Below are 18,601 nucleotides of genomic sequence, written 5' to 3' on the forward strand. Positions count from 1 at the left end.
GGCGATCACAGTATTTGGGTCTGAGTTGGGAGGCTCTGAGCAACCTCTGACAGAAACCAAAGAACTGAGAAGTTCCTTGAGAGCTAGATCTGTCTGAAATTTCAGGGTGGTGGAGTACCATATGAATACCGAGACCTTCTAACCTCCTGATGTTTAGAAGTGGGAAGGTTGGACCTCATAAAATTTGGTTTTTATGTTTATGGCCTAAAGGCAACCTGGTGAGGGGGGAGGGCTGCTGATATTGGGGTGTGGGTTCTAGAAATAAAGAGCACAGAGAGATGAGCCAATGAGGGGAGAGGGGCTGACTGATATACCTGTGTTCCTGGACCCTCTCAAGAACAGTAAGTTCATGATAGCAAAGCCTCGTAGATTTGGGTCCTGTGATTTCTCACTAGAATGGGGAGAGATGGGGTCTGGGAGAACTAGAGCTTGAATCTGGGTGAAGAATTCAGATTGATGGAAACTTGGGAGAGGGAATTGGGCTTGGGATTTCTGCCAGAAATGGGGAATCCAGACAGATAAATTCCTTAAAGTATCTGGGGGCTCTGACTATAGAGGCAGTCAGATAGAGTACTGGGTAAGAGCACTGGATCAGTAAGGGGCTCCGCAGCTGAATGGAAAATGGGGGCCCACAAAGGACTCAAGAAGGGCAGCAGCAGGCTAGTCATTGGTTAAGAGCTGCGCTAATGTTCCGGGCTTCTCCGTGCTGTCCCCAACTGTCACCCCCTTTCGCGCTTGTCTCCGGTTGTCACCGGCTATCCCCAGGCTGGCACTCTGCCTGCTAGCAGCATCCTTGCCTCCTCGGTGGTACCATTGGCTGTCGCTGTAAGTTATCTTCCTATGTTGCTAAAGTGGAGGAAAGCAATCATTGGTTGGAGCGACAAATTAATCACAAGTGTAACCCGCCTCTCCCCAGCTGTCATTCCGTCCTGACCATCTTGGGAGAATTCTTCCGCTCTTCTATTGACTCTGGACGCTGTCACTGTTCTAATAGACATCACGGTCTTGTCATTTTGACCGCCTACCCCCCCTTTTCATTGGCTCTCCTTTTACGTTTCTATTGGTTAGAAGCCTATCAAGCCCCGCCTCCCACTGCACAGCACCACCCTCATTTCCCGTTCTTCCGCAATCATTTACTCTGTAGCTGTGTTTATTGGCCAGAAGGTTCAGATTCCTGGTTTTCTACTGGTTGTTTCCTTCGTCCCACCTCCTTCCTTGGCTCACCCTCTGATTGGCCTCCTCGTCCTCCGCCTTCTCCGTTTCCTCCTTCTACATTACCCACCCACTTCCCGCCTCCAACACCACCCACCCAGCCATCGATTGGCAGGAACCCAGTTTCCTCTCTTCTATTATTCGTCCAAGTGCTTTGACAGAGGCGGGAGAAAAAAAGGGGCGCGAGGGGCCGGCTCCCGCGCAGGCGTGGAACGCGCCGACGCAGGCCGCTCCGCCGCGTGTGCGCAGGCGCGACGCCGGCCACTCGCTCCAAGCGGGAGGGAGGGGGCGGCGAGAGCGCTCAGGGGGAGGGGGGCGGTGAGAGGGCACGAGCGAGACCCCGGCGCGAGGCGCCCCGCGACCCCTGCCCCGCCCCCGCGCGCCCCGCGGCCGCCGCGCGCCGCCCCGCCCCTGGCGCGCGCCGGGCCGCGCCCTTCGCCCTCTCCCCTTCCCTGACGGGAGGCTCCGGGCGGCCTGAGGGGCGGCGCCTTCTGCGGCCTCCCCGGCCGGGGGATGTGAGGGGCGGCCGGCGGCTATGGAGACGGGCCCGGCGCCCCTGGTGGCCCCGCCGCGCCGTCATGGCGCCCCTGCGGCCCCCTCGCCGCCGCCCCGGGGTTCCCGGGCCGGGCCCATGTTGGTGGTGGCCCAGGGGCCGCCTGTGACTACGGCCACTTCGGCCCCCGTCACCCTGGTGGCCCCCGGGGAGGCGCGGCCCGCCTGGGTCCAGGGGCCGGCCCCGACCTCGGCCTCGACGGCCCCGGCCAGCACGGTGGTGGTGCTGACTCTGGAAGCTTCATCCGAAGCCCCGGAGATGCAGGTTCCCCCCGGCCCGGAGCCCCCGGTGCCCGCGCCCGCGGCCGCAGCCCCAGCGCCAGCGCCTCCGGCGTCAGGGGTGGACTCTCCGAAGATGGAAGAGCTTCGAACCTCACCTGTCCCAGGACCAGGGACTCCCACCGGGACCCCCACCAAGACCCCTTCCAGAACAGCTCCTGGGGTTCTGGCCGGCAAACCTCCGCTTGCCCCCAAGCCGGGAACCCCAGTGGCCTCAGGAGCGACTGCACGGGGTGCAGCAGCAAAGGTGACAAGTGGACCTGGACACGGGGCCGCAACAGCAACGCCAGCATCAGCAGGACAGGCTCCAGAGGACGCCTCGGGCCCGGGTCCTGGCGCTGCAGGGACGAGTGAGGCTCCGGTAGCTGTCGTGACGGTGACCCCAGCTCCAGAGCCGGTGGAAAACACTCAAGACCTGGGCTCTACATCCAGCTTGGGACCTGGCATCTCGGGGCCTCGGGGGCAGGCCCCGGACACCCTGAGCTACTTGGACTCTGTAAGCCTCATGTCCGGGACCTTGGAGTCCTTGGCGGATGATGTGAGCTCCTTGGGCTCAGACTCGGAGATAAACGGGCTGCCCCTGCGCAAGACGGACAAGTATGGCTTCCTAGGGGGTAGCCAGTACTCTGGAAGCCTGTAAGTAGCCACCAGGTACCCGGCAGGACCACCCCGGGAAGTGGAGGTCCAGGTGGAAGGGGGATGGTCAAATGACACACCTTGGCCAACCTCTAGCTGCCCAGCCTCCTCTGAGGATGGGGGAGAGGCGGTTGATTAATAGGAATGTGGTATCTAGAGCAGCATATTGATGGTTTCATGGCATTGGCTTGTTGGGGGGGGGGGGGGGAATCAAGGATCAGCACATCTGGTCCAAGCCTAGACCTTGTCTTTGGAGGGCTGTGTGTCCTTGAGCTAGTGGCATCCCTGTTTCTGAGCCTTAGTGTCTTCTATGAAGGGTTGAATGAAGTGATACCTAAGGTCGTCTCAGCTTTTTGGTGGGGAGTTCTAGCTACAGACCTGATGATCTGGAAGGTTGGTTGGGCAGTGGGAGATTGTGGTAGGGACCTTTGGCCTCTTTAGGGACAGTCTGGCAGGGATGCAGGCATCTTCCTTCACAGCTGGAGTGATGAGGTAGAGAAATCAGCTTCATGGAGAAAAGACCCTGAAAACAGGGCTCCTCTGTGAAACAGAGGTCAGTTTTATGTCTTCACTGAAGGAAAGGGGGTAGGGAAGGCCTCTTCCCCATTTCCTCATCTCCCCAGCTGGGCTTACTCTTTCCTAGTTCCCTCCACGGGCCTGAGTCACTCCTGAGGTGGGGGAGTTACTGCTTCTGATTTCTTCCTTCCCTCAGTCTGATCCTGCTCGTTGTTGTGCCCCCTTAACCTGCTGGTCAGCTCAGCTTACAGCATCGCCTGAGCTCGTTTGTGCCAGTTCCTATGCCGCAACTCACCATAAAGTAATTCTTTTCTCCGGATGAGCTCATCTGGAGGTTGTGACTAGTACTTGAACAGCTGGTTTCAATACAGTATGTCAGGTGTAGCCTAGGAGGGTTTTGTGAACACCTGGAGAAGGGATCTTCTCCCCAGTGTGGTCTGAATCATGAAGAATAAGTGTGTTTTAGACCTGACTCTATGTTGAAGTGGGGTAGGGTAAAGGATTGTGTATGGGGAATAAAAACAGTTTATAAGCTAGCAAATATCAGAAAAGTTTTGATTGAGCAACAACATTCATGGTATGTTGTAGGGAAGGTGTGCTGTAATTGAATTTTGACCCTGGTGCTTTCCGATGGCCCAGGAAGAGTTATGCTCAGTTTATAGATGGATTTGAATTAGAACAGTTGAGTGAATTGCATGACAAATGCCTCTTTCTTCAACACTAGACTGTCTTAAGGAATTTGGGTTAAATTCAGGTTCAGAGAGTCCCTCTTGTATGTGCTTGCACTATGCTTGGGTGCTGTTTCTCTGCTTTCTAAGTTTGGGGCTCTAAAAATGTGTGTTCTCTTCTTACCTCAGAGGTAAGGCTGACTGTGGCACTAGTTACCTTGAAAGCTTTTTTGTCTTCAGGGTAAAGTCCAAGCTCTTTAGCTTGAACACAAGCTCCTTATTCTGGCCACACCAGCCTCAGTCTGATTTCTCACTACTCATTTCCAGGCACTCTGCTCTGGTTCTGCAGAGCTCATTGTAATTGTTCCCCATTTATATTTAGGCCTGTACCATCCGTTAAAAATGTTCTTTCCCTTCTTTGGTAATTTAATTCTTTCTTTTTTTTTTTCTTTTGGCTGGTCCTGGGACATGAACTCAGAGCCTAGGCGCTACCACTGAGCTTAAGGCTAGAACTCTACCACTTGAGCCACAGCTCCGCTTCTGGCTTTTATTTTTTGGTAGTTAATTGGTCATAAGAGTCTCATGGACTTTCTTGCCTGGGCTGGCTTCAAACTGAGATCCTCATATCTGTCTCCTGAGCAGCTAGGATTACAGGTGTGAGCCACCCGTGTCAAGCTGCTAGGTAATTTCTACTCATTCCTTATGGTTCACATCAGATTCATTCTTCTCCAAGAAGCTTTCCCTGATACCTGACTCTCCAATTACATGACTTGTGTGCATCTTTGCATTTCCCATACCATGCTGGAACTTCTTAGACTGTGATGTTCTTGTGCATAGGAAAGGTATCTAAGTCTTCCTACCACTTAGCTCCATTTCCAGCTTTTGGGAAATTAATTGTAGATAAGAGTCTCTCAGACATTTCCTTTTGGGCTGACTTTGAACCTCAATCAATCCTCAGATATCAGCTTCCTGAATAGCTAGGATTACTGGTATCTAGATATGAATTCTTTGTTTTGTTTGTTGGTGCTATTTGGGTTTGAACTCAGGGCCTCATGCTTTCTAGGCAAGCGCTTTACCACTTGAGTCACACCTCCAGCTCTCCATGGAACTCTTTATCGCCTCCACTAAACTGTCAAAAAAAAAAAAAAAAAAAAGCCAGAAGTACAGCTGTGGCTCAAGTGGTAGAGCACTGGCCTTGAGCAAAAAGAGATCAGGAACAGAACCTAGCCACTGGGTTCAAGCTCAGTGACTGGCAAAAACAATAACAACAAAAACAACAACAAAAAAAACAGGGCTGGGAATGTGGCCTAATGGTAGAGTGCCTGCCTAGCATGCATGAGGCCCTGGGTTCGATTCCTCATTACCACATAAACAGAAAAAGCTGGAAGTGACACTGTGGCTCAAGTGGTAGAGTGCTAACCTTGAGCAAATGAAGCTCAGGGACAGTGCCCAGGCCCTGAGTTCAAGCTCCAGAACTGGGGAAAACAAACAAACAAACCCAAAACAATAAAACAAAAAACCTAGGCACCAGTGGCTCATGTCTTTAATCCTAGCTGCCCAGGAGGTTGAGATCTAAGGGTCATGGTACAAAGCCAGCCTGGGCCAGAAAGTTAATAAGATTCATAACTCCAAGTAAACTACCAAAAACTGAAAGTGAAGCTGTGGTCAAGTGGTAGAGCACTAGCCTTCAGCCAAAGAAGCTCAGGAACAGCAACCAGACCCTGAATTTAATCCCAGTACCAGCACACACATGAAAATGATATCTTTGTTAAGAAGCATAGAATTTATGCTCTGATCCTAAAACTTCTGCTTAACAGTCCTTTATATAGATTTTTTTTTTTTTAATCTCATAGTACTCCAATTTTGTGATGACATCCCTTTTTATAGCCAAAGAAGAGACTCAGGTTATACTTCCCAAGACTCTCTCCCTTACAAACCAGCTTATAAAGGACAGAGCTGGGACTTGAGCTTAGGTCTCCTTCCTTCCTTCCTTCCTTCCTTCCTTCCTTCCTTCCTTCCTTCCTTCCTTCCTTCCTTCCTTCCTTCCTTCCTTTCTTTCTTTCTTATTTATTTTCGTCAGTCGTTGGGCTTGAACTCGGTCTAGGCGCTGTCCCTCAGCTCTTCAGCTTAAGGCTAGCACTCTACCACATGAGCCACAGCACCACTTCCGGTTTTCTGATGGTTTATTGGAGATAAGAGTCTCGTGGACTTTCCTGCCCAGGCTGGCTTTGAACCAAGATCCTCAGATCTCTGCCTCCCGAGTAGCTAGGATTACGGGTGTGAGCCACCGGTGCCCAGCTTAGGTCTTCTTATTTCTAAAGCCCAAATGTTCATTTCTCCTGGACTGGCTTCTACAATAACTTTCAAATTAGGGTTATAGCAAGTGTGAAGCTCTGGCAGAAGAATGGCAAACAGGGCAAGAAGAACTTCATTTGTCTAGAAATCAGGGAGATTTCAGGGAGAAGGATGGAAGAGGTACATGAAATCTCAAATTCTCAAATGGTAGAAGGGATATATGTGTGTGTGTGTGTGTGTGTGTGTGTGTGTGTGTGTGTGTGTGTGTGTGTGTGTATAAGATATACATAAGATATATATCTTATATATAATATATATTATATATATAAGATATATATATATATATTTTTTTTTTTTTTGGTCGGTCGTTGGGCTTGAACTCTGGACCTGGGCACTGTCCCTCAGCTCTTCAGCTCAAGGCAAGCTCTCTACCACTTGAGCCACAGCACCCTTTCTGGCTTTTTCTGCTTATGTGGTGCTGAGGAATTGAACCCAGGGCCTCATGCATGCAAGGCATGCACTCTACCACTGAGCCACCTTCCCCAGCCCCTGTCAAATTTTTTTGACTGTTGTCTTAAACTCAGGACCTAGGTGCTGACCCTGAGCTCTTTTTTTTTTTTTTTGATGTCCTAAGGCTTGAACTCAGGTCCTGTGCAATGACCTTGAGCCTCTCTGTGCTCAAGGCAAGTGCTCTACCACTTGAGCCACAGCACTACTTCTGGCTTTTTCTGTTTATGTGGCACTGAGGAATCGAACCCAGGGCTTCATGTATGTCAGGCAAGCACTCTACCACTTGAGCCAAAGCAACACTTCTGGCTTTTTCTGTTTATGTGGTACTGAGGAATCAAACCCAGGGCTTCATGTATGCTTCCACTAAGTCATATTCCCAGCCTCCCTGAGCTTTTGAGAGCTTGTTTGGAGGTTCTAGCAGGGGAGCGCAGCTACTCGTATACCCTTGACCGAAGACCGGTCCTCCTCTATCGGGGATGGTCATCCTCTTCGACCGAGCGCGCAGCTTCGGGAGGGACGCACATGGAGCGGTGAGGGAGGAAGGGGACACCCGCCTAGCCAGCCAGATCAGCCGAATCAACCCTGGCGATCAATGGGGTGACAGATGTCGCAGCCAGATCGCCCTCACATCCTCTCCCTGAGCTTTTTTACTCAAGGCTAGTGCTTTACCACTTTGAGCCACGGCCCCACTTCTGGTTTTTGAGTGGTTAATTAAAGATGACTCTCACAGGGACTTTTATGTCCACGCTGGCTTTGAACCTCCATCCTCAAATCTAAGCCTCCCGAATTGCTAAGATTACTGGCATGAGCCACCAGTGCCTGGCTAGAAGGGATCTTAAGAGGCTGATAGGATGAAACTCAGTTCTAAAGATACAAATACATTTTTTCTGCATTTGATTGATAGATAATTACTATGACTTACTGAGCCCCTTGCTTTGTGTTTAGTTCATATAATTTCAGCAAGTCCCTTTGGAGGCTACTGTTATTTTCTTCACCTTATGAAAAAGAAAATTGAGGGGCTGGGAAGGTGGCTCAGTGGTAGAGGCTTGACTTACATGCATGAGGCTCTGGGTTCAATTCCTCAGCACCACATAAGCAGAAAAAGCCGGAAATGGCTCTGTGGCTCAGGTAGTAGAGCACTAGCCTTGAGCTGAAGAGCTGAGAAACAGTGCCCAGGCCCAGAGTTCAGCCCCTACGACCGACTTAAAAAAGAAAGAAGGAAGAAAGAAAAAGGAAATTGAGGCCTAGAAAAAGTAAATGACTAGCCTAAGGTCACGATGAATAAATGGTACGGCTAGGCTTTGGATCCAAGTCTTAATACAAAAAGTGGCTTTTATTTATTGTTATTTTGTGGCACTGGGAGTTGGACCAGGGCCTTATGCATGCTAGGCAAGGGCTCTACCACTGAGCTACATCTCTAGCCAAAATGCGACTTTTAAATATTCTGTACTTATTCTTCAAGTTTGTATGTGTCTAAAGTGGGATCACTGTATAGAGATTCAACAGGGAAGGAAGCCCTTTGAGTGTAGCAAATAAGGCTGTGGATATGGCTATCTGGCTAGACATTGTAATGCTTGCTAGCTCACAGAATACCCAGATTCTCATTGGAGTCTAGCAAGGTAGCTGGCACAACTTCCCCAGCAGCACAGGTTTTATGCTATGGCTACTTAACCCCTTCCATGCTCCCCCATCCTATAGAGAAAGTTCCATTCCTGTGGATGTGGCTCGTCAGCGGGAGCTCAAGTGGCTGGAGATGTTCAACAACTGGGATAAGTGGCTGTCACGGCGTTTCCAGAAGGTTTGAGAGGGTTATATGATGGGTTGGGCAATGTACCAGGGTGCGGGAGGCACATTGCTCTAGGGAAGCCCAAGAAACTTGACAGTATCTGCCTTCAGGACCATATTGGGTGTAGGTGGGACTTGGTCCCCGAGAGGAGGAGAAGCTTTAAGTAGAAGGCCAAGGACAGGTCCAGTGGAGTCAAGTCTGTCATGTAGGAAGAGTTTGAAGAAGTCTGAGGACTGCTGGAAAAGCTTGGAAGCCCTGTCAGACCTTGAAACTGTCCCCCTGGCTGCCACTCTGCTTTAGGTGAAGCTACGCTGCCGGAAGGGGATCCCCTCCTCCCTAAGAGCCAAAGCCTGGCAGTACTTATCTAATAGCAAGGAACTTCTGGATCAGAACCCCGGCAAGTTTGAGGTGCGTGCAGCTCCAGGGTATGGAGACTTGGCCCTGTCTGTGCAAAGAGCATGTCAGCTTCCTCAGATTTTGAAATAATCCTTTCTGTCCCACTGCAGGAGTTGGAACGGGCTCCTGGGGACCCCAAGTGGCTGGATGTGATTGAGAAAGACCTGCACCGCCAGTTCCCTTTCCATGAGATGTTTGCTGCTCGAGGGGGGCATGGGTAAGGTGGACTGACTGTGGGATAGTCAGTAACCATTTGTTGAGGATTTTAGGTGATTAAAAAAAAAAAATGAGGCTAAAAACCAGTTCTTGCAAGCTGGGTGCTGGTGGCTCATGCCTATAATCCTAGTAATTCAGAAGGCTGAGATCTGAGACATTCCTGCCTGGGCAGGAATGTCTGTGAGACTCTTTTTTTTTTTTTTTTTTGGTTGTTCGTGGGGCTTGAACTCTGGGCTTGGACGCTGTCCCTCAGCTCTTCAGCTCAAGGTGAGCGCTCTACCACTTGAACTACAGTGCCACGTCCGGTTTTCTGGTGGTTTATTGGAGATGAGAGTTTCAAGGACTTTCCTGCTCAAGCTGGCTTTGAATCTTGATCCTTCAGCCTCCTGAGTAGCTAGGATTACAGGCCACCAGCTCCTGGCTAGAGACTCTTATCTCCAATTAAACACCAAAAAGCCAGAAGTGGAGCTGTCGCTCAAGTTGTAGAGACTAGTCTTGAGCACAACAGTTCAGACAGTACCTAAGCACTGAGTTCAAGCCCCAGGACTGGCACAAAAACAAAAAACAGTTCTTGCCCTGTAGGACTTGAAAAGTGATCCTTAATGGACTAAATGTCATCTTGTGTTAAAGCAGGGATCTCAGACTAAACTTGGGTTCTATGTGTGTCTCTTTCTGAGGGGGGTTTCATTGAAAAGGTTTCACTTCATATTTTCCTTTAAGTTTCCTTCAAGTTTCAAGGTTTCATTCAAGGATAGATGGGCAATAGGGTGGGGCAGAGTTTTTCTGCCTGGGGAGTTTTGTAAACACTATCTAGGTTGTGAGCTCTACTGAGGTAGAGCTGAGACTAAAAAAGTTTGGGCCATATCACCAATAGGTGAGCTCTTAAATACTATACCAAGACACTTGAGTTTTTGTTGTGTAGGCTATTTCCTAAAGCTGTGAGGATACATGCGTATATTATCCCTTTAAAGTATTCAAGATGATGGTAGATGGTTAGATAGACTTTTTTGTTTTGCAGTGCTGGAGATCAAACTTGGGGCTTTGCACATAATGGGCATGTGCTATCTATGAGCTACATCTCCAGCTCTGCATGGACCGGTTTTTTAATCAATAAGTTCATCTTTTAACCAATACTTATTGAGTACTTGTTATCTGTCAGGTACTGTTTTAGTCATATATGAAAGCAGTGAACCAAATAAAATCTCCTGTCCTTGTAAGTTATATTGTTTTTAAGGGAATAAGCAGTGTATCAGATTAAAAAAAGTATGTTTGTGGTTTACAGAAGAGTTGAAAGCAAGAAAGGAGAATAGAGTCAGATACCAGTGGCTCATGCCTGTGATCCTAGCTACTCAGGAGGCTGAAATCTCAGGATAGCTGTTCAAAGCCAGGCTGGTAAGGAAAGTCTGTGAGACTCTTTTTTTTTTTTTTTTGTACTGGTCTTAGTCCTGGTCCTGGGGCTTACACTCAAGGCCTTCTTAGCTTTGTCCCTGAGTTTTGTGGGGTTTTTACTACTTTTTTTTTTTTTTTTTTTTTTTACCAGACTAGCATTTTATCACTTGAGACACACTTCCAGCTTTTTTAGTGGTTAATTGAGGTAAGAGTCTCACAGACTTTCCTGCGTGGGCTGGCTTTGAACCACGATCCTCATATCTCAGCCTCCTGAGTAGCCAGGATTACAGGTATGAACTGGTTAATTGGAGAGTCATCTCCAATTAATCAGTAAAATCCTGCAAAGTAGAGGTGTGGCTCAAGTGAAAGAGCACCAGCCTTGACCAGGAAAAGCTAAGGCAGTGCCCAGGACTTGAGTTCAAGCCCCAGTACCACCTCAAAAAAAAAAAAAATAGAGACTGTGAATGGGGATGGTATTACAAAATGACCAGATCTGGCTTACCTTTAAAGAAGATGGCTATAGCTGCTACCTTGAGAACAGACTGTAGGGAAACAAAGGTAGCACCAGGCCAGTTAGGAGACTATTTCTGTAATTCAGAATAGGTGATGACAGATGATGACAGGAAGGTTGCTGTAGAAGAATGAGGAAACGTAGCTGGGTTCTGAAGGTAGTGTAGTAGAGATTGCTACGAGATTATATGTAAAGTATGTGAGAGAAAAAGAAAAAGACGTTGTGGTGACTCATAAAGTTTTTGATCTCAGAAACTAGAAGAAAGGAGCTATTATTTACTGATATGGATAAGGAAAACTGAGGAGAAGGTAGGCTTTGGGGCCATATCAGGAGTTCACTTTTGGAATGTTCAGTTTAAAATTATGGATGTGCCACATGCCGGTGGCTCACACCTGTAATCCCAGCTACTCAGAAGGCTGAGGTCTCAGGATCAAGGTTTGAAGCCAGCCTGAGCAGACATATCCCCTAGGCTTTTTTTTCCCAAGTAACCAGCAAAAAGCCAGAAGTGGAGGTATGGCTCAAGTGGCAGAGAAAAAGGGTAAGGGAGAGTGGGAGGTCCTGAGTTCAGGTTCAGTACCAGGATTAAAAAACTAAAACACGTGGTTTTTTGTTGGTGTGCTGTTATTGTTTTTTTGTTGTCTTTTTTGTGGGGGCAAAAGAGAGGCATAGGAATGGAGGGGGAAGGATGAACAAATGAAGTTGTGTACTGTATTCAACATACACTCTGTGAAAAATAAACTATGCAACTTATGGGCAGGGATAGGAGGGTAATGAAAATTGGAAAAAGTGGTGGCATTGTCCAAGAAGCATTGTACTCATTACCTGACTTAATGGAATTGTAGTGCCTTTGTACAACTCCTTAAAACTGTAAAACCAAGCCAAAACAAACAAAAATAGAAACAAAAGAAAGATGTCCAAGGATTGACTCTTGAAGCTCAAATGATTTGGAAATAAGGAGATAACCAATAGAGAGTGGACTGAGATATTAGAGTTGTAGGAAGGAAACCAGGAGAGTAATTTCTGGAAGCAAAGTGAAGGTTTCAAAGATCAGCTGTGAGAAATGTTGCTGAGAGGGCAAGTCAATCAAGCCTGGGTACTGCCTTCTGGATTTAACACTGTGGAGGTGGATAATGACTTGATAAAAGCAGTGTTGTGTGGCTTCTCTAGAGAATTGTGGGGAAGGACATGAAAGAGAGCAAGCCTATATTGTGGGAGAGTTTTGCTGACTAGGTAAGGAAAGAATTGCTCTTTGCAGGGGAATAGGAGGACTACAGGAATTCTGTTTCAGTACTGGAGCTTGAACTCTGAGCTTTGCATTGTGGCTCGGCTTTTTTGTTCATGACTGGCACTTGGCCGCTTAAGCCATACCACCTGATTTTTGTTTTGTTTTGTTTTTGTTTTGCTGGCTAATTGGAGATAAGAGTCTCTCAGACTTTTCTGCTGGGATTTGCTTCAGGCCACAATCCTTCAAATCTCAGCCTTCTGAATAGCTAGGATTATAGGTGTGAGCCACTGGTGCCTGGCTCAGGGAACATTTTTTTAGTCAAGAAGGAATTACAGCATTGGTATGATGATAGGAGTGATCCAGTCAAGAGAGGAAAAAATGGCTATGTAGGAGAGATGGTGGTTGCTGGCTTGATAGTCTGTGTGGGTGAGTGAAGATGGGATCCAGAACCCAACTGGAAAGGCTGTGCTTGGCAGGGATCACAGACAGTTCACCCATAGCAACAAGGGGAAGGCAGGGACACAGATGAAGGCAGTGGGTGGATGTATTGTGGGAGCTTGTGGAAGTTACGTATTTAATATGTATTAGGTAAAATAACCAGTATATCAAACCTGTCATTTCATGGGTAATTTGCAAAGTGGAGAGAAAATATTAAGTAAATAATAGTGGGTTGTTATGCAGATAAGACATAAATGATCACACTTGAATGACTGGATTTGGGGCAAAGCTATTATAAGCAGTGTTAGGAGTATGTGTGAGACTGGAGTCAGGGAGAAGAGCAGGGAGATCATTACCTTTCTTTGGGCAAGAGATGGAGAGCTGATCTGAAAATGGCTTTGGAGGAGGAGAGAGAACAGACATGAATAGAGTTCAGGATGTAGCATTGCTTAGACTTGGTGATTAACCAAGGGGAATGAGGAACACTCTTTTTTCTGATGTAGAGCTGAGGAGATCTAAGTCCCAGGTGTGATGGACGCCAGCAAGTCTCGGAGAGGAACAGTTGTAGAGCTGACTTCATTTTTTTAGTTGCAGAGACAAGACATAGGTTTGGGGCTGTTAAGTCTTCTCAAGAGCCAGTGCCCATTGAACTTGCTGAGAGAGCTGATGAAATCCAGTGAAATAGATAAAGCAGCCCTTGCCTGGGAAAGCTCATGCCCTGGAGTGATAAAAAAAAAACATCCAGACAGTGCTAGAGGAGAGCTAGCACTGTGGATGGTACAAGTGACCTTGGACATTTATGGGATGGTGGCAGAAGGCTGGAGAGAGTGCAAGCTTTGCTGAGCAATGAGTAGGAAGTATGTGAGGCGTGTGGCCCAGGGTGGAAGGCTGGGACTTGGATGCTTTGATTGTGGGTTGAACCTCTGGTGGGCATGGCTCGGAAGGTGAATGGAGGAGTGTGGTGGTAAAGCTCTAAGGCCAATCTGTAATCGGCTAGATATAGGAAAGGTCTGGGCTGAGGTTGGTTTGGTTGGGGACAGAGAGCTCCCATTGCTGTGATTGCCATGTTCTTCAATCCCCAAAGGCAACAGGACCTGTACCGAATCCTCAAGGCCTACACCATCTACAGACCTGACGAGGGCTACTGTCAAGCCCAGGCCCCAGTGGCTGCAGTCCTGCTCATGCACATGCCAGCTGAGGTCAGCATCTGTGGTCCTGGCCTGGGGGGTGGGGGGGCTCTTGGCCTGTACTAGGTGATAGGGGAGCTTCCTACTCCCTGCTTCTCAGGTTCCATCCCTCCCTCCTCATTGTTGTCCTTCTTAGCAAGCCTTTTGGTGCCTGGTGCAGATCTGCGACAAGTACCTCCCGGGTTACTACAGTGCAGGGCTGGTGAGTGTTTGGGTACCTGGGGTTGTGACTTGCTATGGCTGCAGGGGAGGTCCTTCCCCTGCCCATCCTGGCCTTTCTATCCCTGTGTTCTCTGGACCTTTCCACTGAGGTGAGGATCAAGGTTGATTCTATCCTGAGGGCCACAGCGGACCAGGCCTTCCTCTCATGGCTCTTCCCACCTTCAGGAGGCTATTCAGCTGGATGGAGAAATCTTCTTTGCACTCCTGCGCCGGGCCTCCCCATTAGCACATCGACACCTGCGGCGGCAGCGCATTGACCCTGTGCTCTACATGACAGAATGGTTCATGTGCATCTTTGCCCGCACCTTGCCCTGGGCTTCAGTGCTGCGTGTCTGGGACATGTTTTTCTGTGAAGGTATTTAAGTGCCATCTAGGCTGTGAAGGGGCTTAGGTTCTGTGGTGACTGTCAGAGAGTTCTGCTATATTTCTGGTGGACCATGGACAAAAGGTACTTGTTGGGCCAAGGCTTCCCTATAAGTAACCTATGGAGTAGAGAAACGGGCCTGGGTCTTGTTTCAGCCAGCCCACTTTCCTCCTAGGAATCTGAACCTATAGCAATACAACCCCTTCTTGGGGCCTCAGTTTCTTCATCTGTAAAGTTGGAAGTAGATAGGGATAAGAACTGTGAGCCCTCAATAATTTAAGAGATTTAAGAGCCTAATGGCTGAGATCCTGGGCTTGGAACTTGGAACCCACCCCCCCCCCCCCTTTCTCTTTTTTTGTGTGTGCCCATCATGGGGCCTGAGCTCTAGAGGCCTGGGTACTATCCCTGAGCTCTTCAGCTCAAAGCTAGTGCCCTACCACTTGAACCACAGTGCCACTTCCGACTTTTACTGCTTATGTAGTGCTGAGGAATCGAACCCAGGGCTTCATGCATGGAAGACAAGCACTCTACCACTGAGCCTCCTTCCCAACCCCCCTCCCCCCATTCTCTTTTCTTCCACCCTATAGGAGTCAAGATCATCTTTCGGGTGGCCCTAGTTTTGCTTCGACACACGCTGGGGTCGGTGGAGAAGCTGCGTTCCTGCCAAGGCATGTATGAAACCATGGAGCAGCTGCGCAACCTGCCTCAACAGTGCATGCAAGAGGACTTCCTGGTACATGAGGTAGGCTCTCAGCATGCCCCACTGCTTTAGCCCATTCCCAGGTCCTCTGTATTCTGATTGTTTGAACTGGGGGGAAAAAAGATGGGCACTGGTGGTTCACACCTCTAATCCTAGCTACTCAAGAGGCTGAGCTTTGAAGATTGAGGATGAAAGCCAGCCTGGGCAGAAAAGTCCACAAGACTCTCCAATTAACCACCTAAAACCCAGAAATGGAGATGTGGTTCAAAGTGGTAGAGCAACAACCTTGAGCAAAAACGCTCAGGGACAGCACCCAGACCCTGAATTCAAGCCCCATGACCACCATCAAAAACAAAAACAAAAAAAAACAAAAATGAAAAAAAAAGGGGTGGTGGTGACAGTAGGCTTTGTCAGGGCCTTGCACTTGTTAGGCAGGTGCTGGAACACTTGAGTCTCATCTTCCTTCTGGTACTTATTTTCTATATCTAGGTTACAAACCTCCCAGTGACAGAAGCACTGATTGAGCGAGAGAATACAACTCAGCTGAAGAAGTGGCGGGAAACCCGGGGAGAGTTGCAGTATCGGCCTTCCCGGCGACTGCATGGCTCGCGGGCTATCCACGAGGAGCGCAGGCGTCAGCAGCCACCCCTGGGTCCCTCCTCCAGCCTCCTTAGCCTCCCCGGCCTCAAGAGCAGAGGCTCTCGGGCAGCTGGAGGGGCCCCCTCCCCTCCCTCTCTCCCCCGCAGAGCCAGTGCTGGGCCTGTCCCCGGGCCCGTGGTGACTGCAGAGGGACTGCACCCTTCCCTTCCCTCACCCACCGGCAACAGCACACCCCTGGGTTCCAGCAAGGAGACCCGGCGGCAAGAGAAGGAGCGGCAGAAACAGGAGAAGGAGCGGGAGAAGCAAGAGAAGGAGAGGCAGAAGTGGGAAAAAGAACAAGAGAAAGAACAGCAGAAGCAGGAGAAGGAACGGCAGAAACAGGAAAAGGAGAGGGAGAAGGAGCGGCAGAAACAGGAGAAGGAGCGGGAGAAGGAGAGGCAGAAACAAGAGAAGAAGGGCCAAGGCCGGAAGCTTTCCCTGCGTCGGAAGGCAGATGGTCCCCCAGCGCCTCATGATGATGGGGACAGGTCCTCTGCAGCTGAGGCCAGGCAGGACGCTTATTTCTGACCTCTGCCTGGGGCTGGACAGCATGGCCCCCTCCATTTCCCTCAGCCAAGAACAGGCCAGGCCTGGGATCCTCCCTCAGCCCCTTCAACAGGCTGTCCCTCGTTCTGAGGAAAGTGGCTTGATTCTCCCATTTTTTGCCAGCTGCTGGTCCCTACACAGCTAGGACAACCACAATGCATGGGGCAGCTACATTTCCTGGGGTAGCCATGACCAAGGCTGGGGCCGCTTGCCTCTGATTAGGCCCAGCTGGGATGTCTGTCTCTCCTGCCAATTCCCTCTGGGGTCCTTTCCTAGGTGCTGTCCTAACTGGCCTCTTGTCACCACAGGGGTGACTCTTGGCAGCGGCAGCAGTTTGCAGATTCTTACACAGCAGTGGCTCACATTACCCACAAGGTAGAGCCAGGTTCCTTTTCCCTTCTTCAACCCTGCGTGTTTCTCCCACTGCCTTTCTGGGGGCCAGCGCTCTCCTCTCCTCCCTCTACTTTTGGACATCTCTGTTGTAATTATGTACAGAGGATCAAGGTTGGCCCAGGGTGGGGTGCTCACTCTGTCCTTCATTCTCCTTCCAGTGTTCCTAAACTTCGGTGTATTTAAGGGGACATGCACTCAAATAGGAACTGTCCCCCTCTTCCCCTCCCGCACTTCTCTGGCACTCCCTCTTCATCTACCTGCTCTGTATTCTCAGGCCTCTGCTTTATCTCACCAGGACTCCTACTTTTCATCTTGTTCCCTTCCAACCCTCAAGCTCCTTTCTGAGTAAGGGTCCTCCCTTGAGTCCAGGGGATGGAACCCAGTGTTTACATTCTCTTCTGTCTCAGCCCCATCCCATGCGGCGCTTTGAGGAACCGGAAAAAGAACCTGCTGTTGTACCTGGGTTTGTCTCCTTGCCTTGTTATTTGATAGAGGAGGCTTATGGGGAAGGACTAGGAAGGGAGGGGGAAAAGCCAGGGCCTTGGTCTCTGAAAGCAGTTTGTGATCTCAACAGGTATGTAGGTGGTAGCTCTTGGCCCTTGGTCCAACTCTCAGTCTGTCATCAACAAACACTGGTCGAACTTCTGCTCCAGCTTTGTCTGAGAGCTGCTGCCAGCATTGTCATTGGCTTCCTGGAGCCCTCTAGGTACTGCCCGCAGCACCCGGATCTCCTTACCAATGCGCTCATGCAACTCCTGGAAGTGGGAGGGAGCAGCGAGAGCAGCTAGAAAGCCACTGTCTTCTGGGGGTGAGCTGGGCTCTTGGCCAGCTGCCTGGCACAGCTCCTGATACTGGGCTTCCAGGGCTGGTAGCAGTGCAGCCAGCCGCCTCCAGCTCACCCTAGCCAGTGCACACAGCCAAGCTTCTAGTTCTTCCTGGTTTTCTGCAGCTAGTTTGTAGGTCCTTCCCCTTGTGCCTTCCACCCCAGGAGTCTGGATGGTAAAGGCATAGGGTTCTGCAGCCTTAAGGTGGGGCTCCACTTGGCAGTTCTCCAACAGGATGAGGCCCAGGGGTGTGTGGTCTGCCTTGTGTTCGAGGTAGAAGAGGAGGTTTCCCCGGAGGACAAACCAACGCCGCTGATAGCTGGTGTTTCTAGTCCCCTTCTTTAGCAAGATGCCCTCCTGGTCCGGAGCCTGTGTTCTATGCCCATGGAAGAGACTGAGCACAGACTTGCGGTGCAATTTCATGATGATCCAGTGTGGGAGGAAGCCCTGGAAAAGAGTGGTCTGTTGCTTTGGAAAATCCTTCATGCTGCCCTCTCCCAGCTCACCCATGCAATCCTGGCCTACAGGGTTTAAGATCGGATGGTCCCCAAGGCTCCCCCTCACTTCCTAATCCTGCCAATACTTGGGCCACATTTCATCACCACCTAGGTGATGCTGGGTCCTCTTGGCTAAGCAGTGGGCTTCATCCTGCAGCTGTGGTTCAAGAGAGGTATTGTTGCCCTTTTTCCAAGCCTACCTGAGAGCAGGGTTCGAGGGGCTTCTGGCCTAGGCCCAAGGCACCGGTGTCAATGCCACCTCACCTGTGATGGCTTTCCTACCCCTGAAACCAGGAACTGGCCCGTGGAATGGACGCGGGGCAAATGATTTCCTCTGGGTCCTAAAGGAAGCTAGGTTCATAAAGTGCACTATGTGCCACAGGGCATTTTCTTAGGGAAAGAACAAGCAAGGTGTCATCTCAGGGAGGGCTGACAACTTGGACAGCAAGCGGGGTTTGTCGTGTGTGTGTGTGTGTGTGTGTGTGTGTTCGTAAAGGGTCTGGCTCTGTAACCTGGGCTGGCTTCGAACTTGCCATCCTTCCTCAACCTCACGGGTAGCAGGGTTGCCCACGGGCGGCAGCACTACGCCTGGCTCTCAAG

At 49.8% G+C, this 18,601-nt stretch overlaps 2 protein-coding genes across 5 annotated transcripts; one reads left to right on the plus strand and one right to left on the minus strand.

Annotated features, from left to right (window-relative positions):
* The first annotated feature begins 1,699 nt into the window (after positions 1 to 1,699).
* Tbc1d10b (TBC1 domain family member 10B) lies at positions 1,700 to 17,143 on the plus strand. Its single transcript, XM_042666762.1, has 9 exons — positions 1,700 to 2,679; positions 8,367 to 8,466; positions 8,755 to 8,862; positions 8,961 to 9,067; positions 13,714 to 13,828; positions 13,953 to 14,018; positions 14,204 to 14,393; positions 14,990 to 15,144; positions 15,592 to 17,143. The coding sequence occupies exons 1-9, from the start codon at positions 1,748 to 1,750 to the stop codon at positions 16,267 to 16,269; spliced, it is 2,451 nt and encodes an 816-aa protein (XP_042522696.1). The 5' UTR covers positions 1,700 to 1,747; the 3' UTR covers positions 16,270 to 17,143.
* A 73-nt stretch (positions 17,144 to 17,216) lies between these two features.
* LOC122096268 (sesquipedalian-1-like) lies at positions 17,217 to 18,436 on the minus strand. 4 transcript variants are annotated; one of them, XM_042666771.1, is made up of 2 exons: positions 18,266 to 18,436; positions 17,217 to 17,951 (listed from the first exon to the last, which is right to left on the minus strand). In XM_042666771.1, the coding sequence occupies exon 2, from the start codon at positions 17,925 to 17,927 to the stop codon at positions 17,292 to 17,294; it is 636 nt and encodes a 211-aa protein (XP_042522705.1). In that variant the 5' UTR covers positions 17,928 to 17,951; positions 18,266 to 18,436; the 3' UTR covers positions 17,217 to 17,291. The 4 variants fall into 4 exon arrangements, with proteins under 4 accessions (XP_042522705.1, XP_042522703.1, XP_042522704.1 ...); XM_042666769.1 differs by having other exon boundaries at positions 18,202 to 18,280; XM_042666770.1 differs by lacking the exon at positions 18,266 to 18,436 and adding an exon at positions 18,082 to 18,188.
* Positions 18,437 to 18,601: the final 165 nt, after the last annotated feature.

Source organism: Dipodomys spectabilis, unplaced genomic scaffold (assembly GCF_019054845.1).
Source record: "Dipodomys spectabilis isolate Male_0828 unplaced genomic scaffold, ASM1905484v1 ptg000366l, whole genome shotgun sequence".
Lineage (NCBI taxonomy): Eukaryota > Metazoa > Chordata > Mammalia > Rodentia > Heteromyidae > Dipodomys > Dipodomys spectabilis.